This window comes from Equus asinus, chromosome 26 (genome assembly GCF_041296235.1).
Source record: "Equus asinus isolate D_3611 breed Donkey chromosome 26, EquAss-T2T_v2, whole genome shotgun sequence".
NCBI classification, from domain to species: Eukaryota; Metazoa; Chordata; class Mammalia; order Perissodactyla; family Equidae; genus Equus; species Equus asinus.
In genome coordinates, this window is record NC_091815.1 from 36,937,676 (window position 1) to 36,950,257 (window position 12,582).

The 12,582-nt window shown below is 42.9% G+C and overlaps 1 protein-coding gene across 1 annotated transcript; it reads right to left on the reverse strand.

Annotated features, from left to right (window-relative positions):
• Positions 1–3,949: 3,949 nt before the first annotated feature.
• On the reverse strand, positions 3,950–5,558 carry LOC106822635 (protein FRG2-like). Its single transcript, XM_070498760.1, has 4 exons — positions 5,378–5,558; positions 5,001–5,078; positions 4,716–4,793; positions 3,950–4,410 (listed from the first exon to the last, which is right to left on the reverse strand). The coding sequence occupies exons 1-4, from the start codon at positions 5,556–5,558 to the stop codon at positions 3,950–3,952; spliced, it is 798 nt and encodes a 265-aa protein (XP_070354861.1).
• Between the last annotated feature and the right edge of the window lie 7,024 nt (positions 5,559–12,582).

Consider the following 12,582-nt stretch of genomic DNA (forward strand, 5'->3'; position numbering starts at 1 on the left):
ATCAGTCATGCCCAGGTGACAAAACCCTGATTAAAATCTCTGGATAGAGAAGCTCCAGGGAGAGTCCTGGTGGGGAACAGAAGCTATTGTGCTGGGGACCCTCCCAGATCTCGCTCTATGGATCCCTTCATCTGGCTGTTTCTTGGTATCTTTTATAATAAAATAATGTCAAATGATAAAACCAAAACAATTTAGTAGTGACTTTTATGTCCTTTCTTCCAGGGAAGGCAACCCATGGTTGGGGGGCGGAGGGTGGAGTGTCTCACAAGCAGTGGAGACTCTTCTGGAGGGATTTGGGGAAAGAGGGAGTTTTATCGAGCCTTAGAAGGGGCAACTGGGAAACGGCATGTTTAGCTAGGGGGTCTCGGATTTCCTTGCAAGGCTGGCAGGTCCCGTTTTCTAGGCTAAGGTAAGCTAGCTAAAGCTGAGTTGGAGGATTGTGGTGGATACATGTTAGGTTTCCGTGACAGGTGTTTCCCTTAAGTTCAGGTTGACTGAGGTTTAGATTTGTGAAGTGGCCGGGACACTGGGGTGGCCTCCATTTGTGGATCCGGATACAGGAAGTAACCTTATCAATGATCATCCCAGGTGGAGCACTTTCCTGAGTTCTGTGTCATCCCCTAGAAATCTGAATCACAGGGGCCTGTGCGAAGCCTTACATTTGTATCTGGCTGGCAGAAGTGCAGGTGTTTGGGGAATGCCTGAGACTCCTCAGTGGTTCTGACCTGGGGACAGTCCTGTGAAGGACTTTGCCCTTCCCTTGTGGGGTCTGTACTAACGCCAGATAATGTCAGAATTGAACTAAATTGCAAGACACCCCGTTGATGTCACATTTGGTGATAGAACACTGGGTCTTTTTCAGGTTGACCACTGAGTTCCTTTGATATGCCCCCAATCTTTTGTTTTTGGAGCACCTCCTTGGTGGTTTTGCAACTACAAGATCCTCCAGGCTCATCTTATCTCTTCCCTTCTCCTGCTTGAGAATCAGCCATTTCTCCAAGGAGCCTTTCATTGGAGAATGGTATTTGAAACCCGGATGTGGGTGCTGGGGGTTCTCATCCCTGTTAGTTCCTCTAAGCAGATGGACCTAGGGAATATCTGTTAACACATATCTATAATTTTCTCTGGATCTATCTTTCTACTGACCTATCTACAGCTAAGTCTGTCTTCATAGTGGTGGCCCTGCCTCTGCCCTCTGTCACAGGGTCCACTGTAGCTTTTCCCGCTTGGCTTTCTGTCTCTGTCTGTAGTTACCAGGTATTAGGACATTCTATGTCTTTGAAGTGTTTTGCATCTATTCCTCCATGCCCCTGTGCTCTCTGCACCCTACCTATCGCCTCCCTTCCCTCTGCCCTCATTGTGCCCTGCTTTCTCAAAGACTGGCAACATTCCAACTTTGCCGGTGGCTGGTGGCTGTGTTTCTTCATCAAAAAGTCAAGCACTTTGAAATGCTGAACAAGGCAAATGTCATCTTTGTGGGTTGTTGCATGGTGTCATAAAAAGGGTGCAAAGTGCCCCCTGCCCCAATTTTTAGGCATTCGAGTTCAGGAGATGCCTGTATTCTTCCATATATGAGCGCATGGAGGTCTACCTGTGCGTGCTGACTGTGTGAATGTGATAATACAAATGGGAATGTGTGAGTGTGGATGTGTGTTTAATAGTGAGTGTGTGGAAATGTGGGTGTGCGATTGTATTTCATGAGTGTAAGGGTGAGTTTGCTATGGAAAGTGTATGTGAGCATGTGGGTAAGTGTGTGAGGGCAGCTGACTGAGTATTTGAGTGTGTTGTGCGTACCCATGTGTTTGCACCTATGTGCAAATGTTTGTGCATTGGTCTGTGTGTTTGTGCAGTGTGGGTGTTTCACCACTGTGGCTCTAATGCCTGAGTTCCATTTGGGGAGTATTAGACAGTGGACATGGATCCCACTGTGTATTTGTGCTTAGGAAAAAACAAAGGATTAATTTGAAATCATATTTTGTTTCTTCATTAATTACAAAAGCAATGAATGCTGATTGCTGAAAATTTAGCAAAAAAATAGGTGTAGAAAAATGCGATGATTGTCTACTAATCTTAAAATGAGTAAGCAGCATTGGTTTATCTGATAGTTAAAGGAATTGCAGAATCTGTCCGTTTAACCCTCTACTCCTGATGCTTTTATTTGTGAGGGAGTGAAAAACTTCTCCCTTTCTATAAATAATGTTCTGTTTAGAACACTAAAAATGAGATGCAGCCTCTTGGCAGATTTTTAAGTGTATAAATCATTAATTACTATAGGTACATTCTTGAACAAGAGATCTCTGGAGCTTGCTTAACTAAAATCTCATCCTCTTTTAGTTTTTCCTTTTTCAGAGTTTTCTGGCCTATCCTTATTTGTATTTTCACCTACAGGATTTTTTTTGCAATATTATACCTGACTCCAATAACTAACTGATGGTGCCATCTCTATTGGGACCAAATTAAATTTATAAATTAGCTTAGGCACAGTTGATGTTTTCATAATATTGAGTTTTTCACCCAAGAACATGCTGTAACTTTATCTTTGTTTATGTCTACCTTCATATATTTCAAGAATTTTCTGTGGTCTTTCTCGTATACACTTGATACAGTTTATTAGATTTATTTTAAGGATTTTATGTTTTCATTTTGTAATCAGACCACTAATCTCCGGATGTGACTGTAATTTTTGTGCATATGTAGGCACCTGCTTAGTGTATTTTGAAGCCATGCCGTGGGTTCAAATTGATTTGGAAAATAGTGTCATTGAATTGGCCCCATTCAATGGAATGATAAACTCTGATCCTCTACTTACAACAAGAGCTGTTAGGTGTAGGAAAGTCAAGGTGGAGATGAAGTGGAGGTGGAAAGGAAACAGCCTCCCAACCCACACATGCAATAAAATAAATTCCATACGAGTGCATATATGTAATTCCATAAAATCTACAATACATGAAAAACAATCAGTATTTATTTCATCACTAGGTACTATGGAAAGTAGAAGGCAGAGGATAAAACAATATCCCAACAGGTTAATTTTATTTTTCTTACATAAAATGAGATACATTCATCTGATGAACGATTGCAATATCCCAGTGTAAAATGCAAACAGAAAACTACATACAGTAAAAAATAACAACACGCAAAATAATTGACAATATTTATATTAGCTTTAATATCCTCTAGTAAAACTGGATAAATTGAAATTTATAAAGTAGAAGAAATTTTAACATTCAGCATATAACATGAGGCAGCTGAAGAATAAAAACGTGGTCAATAGCATTTAATATATCTCAACTTAGGTTTTCTATCGAGTGAAAAGCACACAACAGAGACATGATGACTTCAGCATGATTTCATGAAACTGGTAAGTAGAAAGCTTTCTCCACACACAGGCTGTTAAAGGCTTGTCAGTATCAGTCCTCCGTGGACAGCGGGGAAGAGAAAGAAGAGCTACAGCCTTTTAGAATTTGGCCGGGGGGTGGGGGGGGAGGGGTGGGGAGAGATAAATCTACGTTCACTTTGCTAAATTTTAAAACAGACAAACGCATGGGAATTACAACCTCATATTCGTTCTCGTTGTAAAATAATGCCCGACTGTCCTAAGATATTCAGAGTACATCAAATGTCTAGCATGAAACTTAAACTTTGTAACCCTAGTCCTCAACGACGCCCAGAATTCCCCATTCTGAGTTTATTCTTCAAATATTCCTTTCCTCTTCCTGTGTCTCTTCCCTTCCTATGGCCACCGCAAGTTCTCCCTTTTATTAACGCACTGCGTCTAAAATGGGCCCTGCTGGTCTTCTGGAAGAATCTGAGGGGTAGCAGGGCTTTGCTCTCCCTCCCAGCGCTGCGTCTGCCGCGGAACGGTAGGGTCCTTTCCCTGGAGACTAATCCGGTCTTCTGACAGCCTCAGCTGCCTCCCGTTGGGGGAAGAGGTGGACCAGTCTCCCTCCTAGGAGGAACTCTGGGCTTCTCCTCCATTCTCAGCTGGACCCTGGGGACCTGGTGGTGGGGCTGGGACCAGCCAGCCCTCAGCAGGGAAGGCATAGGCCGCCTGGGTGGCCATGGCATAGAAGGTCTGCACCAGGGTGTACAGAGGCCCCCGGAGCTGGGCGAGGCGGGCGAGCTCCTCCCAGGTCAGCGGGGAATGTACCTGCTGCATCTGCACCTGAACTATGTCCTGATAAATGGCCTCAGACATGGTGCGCAGGGAGGTCACCAGGGTTTTCCGAAGTGGAGGCGGCAGGTCTCCTGGGGACCTGGATCTGGGCCGCTTGCTGCGCCCACGGCTTCTCTTCAGGAGTCTCCTGGGGCGGGCATCCCAGATCTCCTCACTCTCACTGGTGTGGCCAGCGTCAGGACCTTTCGGTTTCTTGTTTTCCAAAGTCATTTTGCGCTCCTGTAGAGAAGCCCCTGCAGAGGAAGTATGTGGGTGAGAGACCTGCCAGATGAATTCCTGTGGACCACCATTCCTGGGTTTCTACCGGGCGCCTTCCGCTTTCCTGTGAACCCCCCGCCCCGCCATCTCTTGCTCCTTTCCGCCCCCTCATCTCTAAAATGAGGCCGTGCCACGCCTGTCCTAGGTCCCTAACTGCTCCCTGGATCCCAGAGTGTCTAAACCCACTTCAGACACTGAAGAACCTCCTTCCTGCCCACGCACTGGATAGGTTCCCTGCTTTTCTGTCTGTACACCTCAGGACCCAAATGAAAGATCCTACCTATTGTCTCGCGGGTGCTGTCCCTGGAACGGGTTTTCCTCTTCCTGAAGCTCTCTGGATTGGAGCAGCCTTCTGATTCTGTGGATAAAGTCAGAGTTTGAGTGACTTCCTGCCCCAGAGACCTTGGAAACCTAGTCCAACCTGGACGCACAGGGAGCCAAGGTTGCAACTCAAACTCCCAGCTGTGCCTGGAGTGCAGGATCTGCAAGGCCTGGGGGTCAAGCGCACCGACTTCCCTTCTCCGAGAGACTGAGTGGCCTCCTCCCCAGAAAAGCCAGATCTTACCTGATGGAACAATGCAGTTGTTTCCGCCTTGGAGCTCAGTTTCCCCGAAGTTCTCCTCATCTGTCTTGGGCTCTGATCCTGGAGAAAAAGACAGAGTTTAGGTGACTGTCTCCCTCAGAGCAAAAGAACCCTCTAGACCCTCCCTGACCCGTATTCGCTGGCAATTCTCTCCACCGCAGCTGTTCAGCCAGTGTCCAGTGGGAACCGGAGTAATATGGTTCCAGGGGGTCATACTTATATTTCTCAAAGCCCTCCTGAAGGCTGGGTGACGTTTCCTATCACCGATCGCAAAGAAAAACCCAACGAAAGACACAAAACTCGGTATCCCTGATCCCAACCCCCCTTCCAGCCTCCATGCACACAGCCCAGGTCCCCACCTCGCCTTTGGGTGCAACTGGCTCTCAACTGAGAAGAGAATGTCTTGCCTTTTTCTTCGAATGCTTTCTCCTCCACCTCTGAACCCCTTTCTTTAAGAGAGTCCTGTTGGAAAGGGGGCTGGTCAGTGGGGCATGGGATGGAGGAGCTGTGGGGGTCTTGAACTTCAGTTGCTGATTCCATTTTGAAGCCCAAACGAAAGACCCTCTCTCCGAGGCGTCCAGACTCGGAAGTGAGGTTTGCCCTGATGGACTTGCCTTTAAGTAGCCCCTCGGCAGGGCCACTCCTATTGGCTGAAAATGTTCTACTTTCCCGCCATTCATCAGAGCCTCAGCTGAGCTCAGATGAGGAATGTTGCTGGTTGTAGCTGTACTGGAAAAACCCGTGTAGATGGGGAAACACTTTTGCAGGGTCCTGGCATGGTGTCAAATGGCAAAGTTAGGGGACATGGGGACTGGAAGGGAGGGAAGTCCTCAGTATCTTACTTCTGACCCAGTTCCAACCCAAAACGGTTGAAGACCCTGGTAGATTTCTGCTGCTGCTTCCGCCAGGAAAGCAGAAGTGAGGGGTTCCCAAGGGTGCAAGGATTACACAGGCTCATCAGAAAGGTTTCTTCCATATCCATGAAATACATCTATTTTCAATATTCTTCTCTCTGATAATGTCACTTTATAGAAATTACATATAAATTAAACTTTAAAAAATGTGTTTTCATAAGCTTTATGCAAATGAAGCGTTTCCATCTCCAGTTCCCACTCTTGGTAAATGAGTGTGGAAACTTTGCCCTAGATCTTTTTGTTTGTTTGTTTAAGATTAGCCCTGAGCTAACTTCTGTTGCCAATCTTTTTTTTTTTTTTCTTCTTCTTCTTCTCCCTAAAGACCCCCAGTACATAGTTGTATATTCTAGTTGTAGGTCCTTCTGGTTCTGCTATGTGGGACGCTGCCTGAGCATAGCTTGATGAGCGGTGCTGGGTCCATGCCCAGGATCCAAACCAGCAAAACCCTTCACCGTCTAAGCGGAGCTTGAGAACTGAACCACTCTCCAGGGGGCCGGCCCCTGCACTGGATCTTTAAGGACTAGACTTCACTGTAGGAGAATTGACAAGTCAATTTTACCTTTGAATATATCTGACAAATATCATCTCTTTATATAAAAATGAAACCAGCAGTGAACTAAAAATAAATAATTGTAAACAGAGTTTCCCACTGATGATTTCTTTTCTTTAAAGCTATTGTTATGGAAATGTTAAACTTTCACAGGATTAAGGAAAGTAAAGCGACAGACCATTTGTTTACCCTTAAGACCACTTCAAAATGTGCCAATGTTTTGCCAGTCTTGTGCATCCACTCCAAAGTTCTCCTTTGGGATGGGGGTTGAGTGGGAAATAGAGCTAGAGAGGGTGAATGCAAATGCTCAAATGATGTCTCTCTCTAATAAATAAGTTGTGAGCCATAAAATTCTTCTCTAATAAATAATTCTTCAAGGACATAAAAGACAATCAAATACTCCCAGGCTATTATAACACAAATTTTTTTTAAAAGTTTCTTAATTTCATCTTATACTTAGTTCGTATCCACATTCTCCCAAAGTACTCAAACATATTTTTTTATTGTTGTTTTTTGGAACCAGCACCTACACAAAGTTTATACCTACTAATACTTATTATAACATTAAAACTGGTACATTCTGTCTGCAAATGTAATTTAAGAACAGTTAAACAATGGAAGTGTATAACGCAATTGCCATCACTCAGAGAGATACAATATGCAGAACGTATAAATTTATTTCCACCCACTCAAAACAAAAGGGAGACAATCCACAATAAGGTGAAAAAAAATTGAAAAGGCAAGTAACAGTTTGGTAAACTCGTGGTGAATATTATGTTATGTTACATATAGTCATTGCCCATCTATATCCTCTACAAGCCAGTATGAAATGATGTTTTTCTACTGATCTTAAAAAGTGACAATATTAGTGAACTTTTAATTTAACCAACTGAGGGTCACACAACAAACAAATGATTTTTTGTAACTTATTTTTCTCTGATCACTATTGAGATTGGATACCTCTTTATATGTGAACTGACCATTTGTTTTGTTTTACTCTGAAATCTTTTCTTAGGTTCTTTTTTTTTTTTTTTTCAGTTGAGCTGTTTGTATTTTACTGTTCCTTTAGAGTAAAACACATTTTCCGTGAATGCTGTTTCTCACACAGCATCCTACTATGCTGATGCCCATCCATACGTCCAAGAATAGATCTGTCCTGGATGTCAAGAGACCTCAGATGAGATCCATCTACCTGGCATAGCTTTCCATCCAAAGATTTGAACTGGGTTTCCTCTTACCTCCTGGACCAACCTAAGGATGGAGGTAGACTTCTTGATGGGTCCCATGCTGCTCCCAAGCACTTTGTGCAGGATCCCACTCTCTTTGCCATGCTGGTAGTCACAATATGCACAAAGTTTGCAGTGCCTGGGACAACATCCCAATGAAGAGAAACAGAGAGAGAGGCAAAACGGTTGGCATCCCCCACAATATGAAAGGGATTCTAACATCTTAAGGAAGCAGTGTGAGGATGATGAGTCTTTCCCCCCCTCCTCCAGTTTTATTGAAATAAAATCGACGTATAACATTGTGTAAGTGTAAGGTTTTACAAAGTGATGATTTGATATTCATACATCTTGTGAAGTGAGTAGCAAAGTAGAGTTGGTTAACACCTCTGTCACCTCACATTATTACCATTTTTTTGTGTGGTGAAAATACTTAAAACCTATTCTCTTAGCAACTTTCAATTCTATAATGCAGATTTGTTAGCTATAGTCACCATGCTGTACATTAGAATCCCAAAATTATTCATCTTAGAACTGGAAGTTTGTATCCTTGACCAACACCTTCCCGTATCTGCCAGCCCACATCCTTGAGAACCACCACTCCACTCTCTGTTTCTATGAGTTTGGCCTTTTTAGATCCAATATAAGTAATATGTTACAGTATTTATCTTTATCTGACTGACATCTCACTTAGCATTATTCCCTCAGGGTTCGTCCATGTTGTGGCAAACAGCAGGATTTCCAGCTTTTGTGGTGCTGAATAATAGTCAACTATATATACACCACATTTTCTTTATCCATTGAATAGAACTTCAATGAAAAGGAAGGCTCTGCTTGCTTCTTCATGGTAGAGATTTGAGAGTGCTCCCCGAAAATCAACCTCATTCCAGCATGGCCAGTTGGCATCTTCACATTTTAAAGAAAAATCTACCTTCTACAAATCCATGTAATTTTATCCCAGGTAACAAGTGGTTTTACAATTTTTTTTTAAATATCAACACTCTCTTCATTTTTTTTTGATCAGTGAAAACAGGGTTTTTTTCTCTCCTTTTCCCAACTCAGGTCCATTTGGCCATTTCTACATGAAAACGTTTTCAATATGCTAACATTCCTCCATGTAGTCATGTTTTAAAGGACTACCATCTCTCTAAGGATTTATAAATTTTATAACCTAGCCCCAAGTTCTCCTAACTGAACCTGAATTTGGCTGATGGGTTTCCCAGTTGAATACTGCACGCATCTCACTACGGCATATACTGTTACAGGTTTCATGCAATTAACTTGTGTTATATTGGGTGATGTTAATCTTGTTGAGTTAAGGAAGGGTCTACAGGCTTCTTCTCTGTAAAGTTACAACGCTGTGTGGTGTGTGCTTGGGGTTCAGATGGGTGTTGAATTAAGCTCCACCAACTGGAGGGCTAGGTAGCCACATGTATTATTTGTGATTCTTCTGTGTGAAAGCTATGTCTCTTCTAACTCCTTTATTTGTTGATTCTGTGATGTCTTCATATCAGCATGAACCCATTTATATTTATTTTGTACTTTGTGTTATAATTCAATGTTATGCTATTTATTTTGTTGCTTAAATTTTTCAGCTTCGGTCCTTTGGAGCCATGGTATAATAAAGTGACATATCCCCGGACTTTGTCCCAGGTCCCTGGCACAGAGCTTCAAAACCCCTGGAATTTCCTTAATGGTAAGAGTGTCTTTGTTATGCTAATGAGGTAACAGAAATGGAAGTGTGTGTGTGTGTGTGTGTGTGTGTGTGTCTGGTCCCACCAGGGGACTGGACACCAGAAAGACCAAGCACACAATTGGATTGGAACAGTCAGCTGCCAAAATCCAGGGAGGGGAGTAAGGATGGGGATTACATTCAATCAGATGGCCAGTGATGTAATCAGTCATGCCCAGGTGACAAAACCCTGATTAAAATCTCTGGATAGAGAAGCTCCAGGGAGAGTCCTGGTGGGGAACAGAAGCTATTGTGCTGGGGACCCTCCCAGATCTCGCTCTATGGATCCCTTCATCTGGCTGTTTCTTGGTATCTTTTGTAATAAAATAATGTCAAATGACAAAATGAAAACAGTTTAGTAGTGACTTTTATATCCTTTCTTCCGGGGAAGACAACCCATGGTTTGGGGGGATGCAGTGTCCCACAGCAGTGGAGACTCTTCTGGAGGTATCTGGGGAAAGGGAGTTTTATCGAGCCTTAGAAGGGGCAACTGGCAAACAGGGCATGATTAGCTAGCAGGTCCCGTTTTCTAGGCTAAGGTAAGCTAGCCAAAGCTGAGTTGGAGGATTGTCATGGGTACACGGTAGGTTTCCGTGACAGGTGTTTCCCTTAAGTTCAGGTTGACTGAGGTTTAGATTTGTGAAGTGGCCGGGACACTGGGGTGGCCTCCATTTGTGGATCCGGATATAGGAAGTAACCTTATCAATGATCATCCCAGGTGGAGCACTTTCCTGAGTTCTGTGTCATCCCCTAGAAATCTGAATCATAGGGGCCTGTGTGAAGCCTTGCATTTGTATTTGTCTGGCAGAAGTGCAGGTGTTTGGGGAATGCCTGAGACTCCTCAGTGGTTCTGACCTGGGGACAGTCCTGTGAAGGACTTTGCCCTTCCCTTGTGGGGTCTGTACTAACGCCAGATAATGTCAGAATTGAAGTGAATTGGGAGACACCCCTTTGATGTCACAGATTTGGTGATAGAACACTGGGGCTTTTTCAGGTTGGCCACTGAGTTCCTCTGATATGTCCCCAAGCTTTCACTTTTGGAGCACTTCCTTGGTGCTTTTGCAACTACAAGATCCTCCAGGCTCTTATTATCTCTTCCCTTCTGTTGCCTGAGAAACAGCCATTTCTCCAAGGAGCCTTTTATTGGAGAATGGTATTTGAAACCCGGATGTAGGTGCTGGGGGTTCTCATTGCTACCTGAGTAGCATCCCTGTTAGTCCCTCTAAGCAGATGGACCTAGGGAATATCTGTTCACACACATATCTATAATTTTCTCTGGATCTATCTGACTATTGATCTGTCTACAGCTAAGTCTGTGTTCGTAATGATGTCCCTGAGTGTACTCCAGTGCCACAGGGCCCACTGTAGCTTTTCCCTAGTGGCTTTCTGTCCCTGTCTGTAGTTATCAGGTATTAGGGCATTCTATGTCTTTGAAGGGTCTTGCCCCTATTCCTCCAAGTCCCCGTGCCCTCTGCACCCTGCCTTCCCACTGCCCTCATTGTGCCCTCCTCTCTCACTCACTTGCAACATTCCAAGTTTGATGGATGCTGTGTGCCTTCATCACAAAGTAAAGTACTTTGAAATATCGAACAAGGTACATTTCATCTTTGTGGGTTGTTGCAGGGTGTAGTAAAAAGGATGGAACATGCGCCCTCCCCGATTTTTAGGTATCCAAAGTCAGGAGATGCCTGTATTCTTCCATACGTGCGCACGTGGAAATCCACTCTCGAATGCTGATGGTGTGAATGTGATTATACAAATGGGATTGTGTGAGTATGGCTGAGTGTGTGTCAATGTGAGTGTGTGCTTGTATTTGATGAGCATCTGGGTGAGTGTGAGTTTGCTATGGGAAGTGTATGTGGGTGTGTGTGTAAGTGTATGAGGGTATTTGACTGTGTATTTGAGTGTGGGTTGTGCACACTCATGTGTTTGCATCTATGTGTGTTTGTGTATTGGTGTGTGTGTTTGTGCAGTGTGGGTTGTCCACCATGGTGGCTCTAATCTCTCACTTGGATATGGGTAGTACTGGATAGTGGACATGGATCCCATTTATCTGTGTTTTGACATCCTATGAATTTGTGTTTAGGAAAAAAACAAAGGATTAATTTGAAATCATATTGTGTTTCTTCATTAATTACAAAAGCGATAAGAGCTGATTGCTGAAAATTTGGCCAAAAATAGATGTAGAAAAATGTGGTAAGGTGACACTACTGTTAAAATGAGTAAGCAGCATTGGGTTATCAGATAGTTAAAAGAATTGTGGGACCTGTCCATTTAACCCTCTGATCCTGGGGGTTTTGTTTGTGGGGACTCATAAACTTCTCCCTTTCTGTAGTTATAGTTCTGTTGAGAACACTTAAGTGTTTAGAACACTACAAATGAGATCTAGCCTCTTAACAACATTTTAAGTGTATAATATATTGATGATTATACATATAGTCTTGTACAAGAGATCTCTGGAGCTAGCTTAACTGAAATCTTATCCTCTTTTTTTTTTTTTTTCAATTTTCAGTGTTTTCTTGCCTATCCTTATTTGTATTTTCACCTATATGATTTACTTGCAATAGCACCCCTGGATCCAATAACTAATTGATGGCACTATCTGTATTGGGATCAAATTAAATTTATAAATTAGCTTAGGGACAATTGATGTGTTGATGATATTGAGTTTTTCTACCCAAGAACCTGATGTGATTTTATATCTATGTCTCCCTACATATATTTCAGGAATAGTCTATGTTTTTCTCATATACACTTGATACATTTTTATTAGATTTAATTTTAGGTATTTTATATTATCATTTTGTAGATGCACCCCTAATCTCCAGATGTGACTTGTACACTGTAATTTTTGTACATATACAGACACCTATTTAGTATATTTTGAAGCCATGCCGTGGGTTCATATTGATTTGGAATATAGTGTCATTGAATTGGCCCCATTCACTGGAATGATAAACTGCGATCCTCTCCTTACAACAAGAGCTGTTAGGTGTTGGAAAATCAAGGTGGAGAGGAAGTCATGCGGAAAGCAAAAAACCTTTTAACCAACACATGAAGCAAAACAAATTCCATATGGGTGCATATATGTAATTATGTAAAATATCCAATGCATGGAAAGCATTAGTTTTTATTTCATCACTAT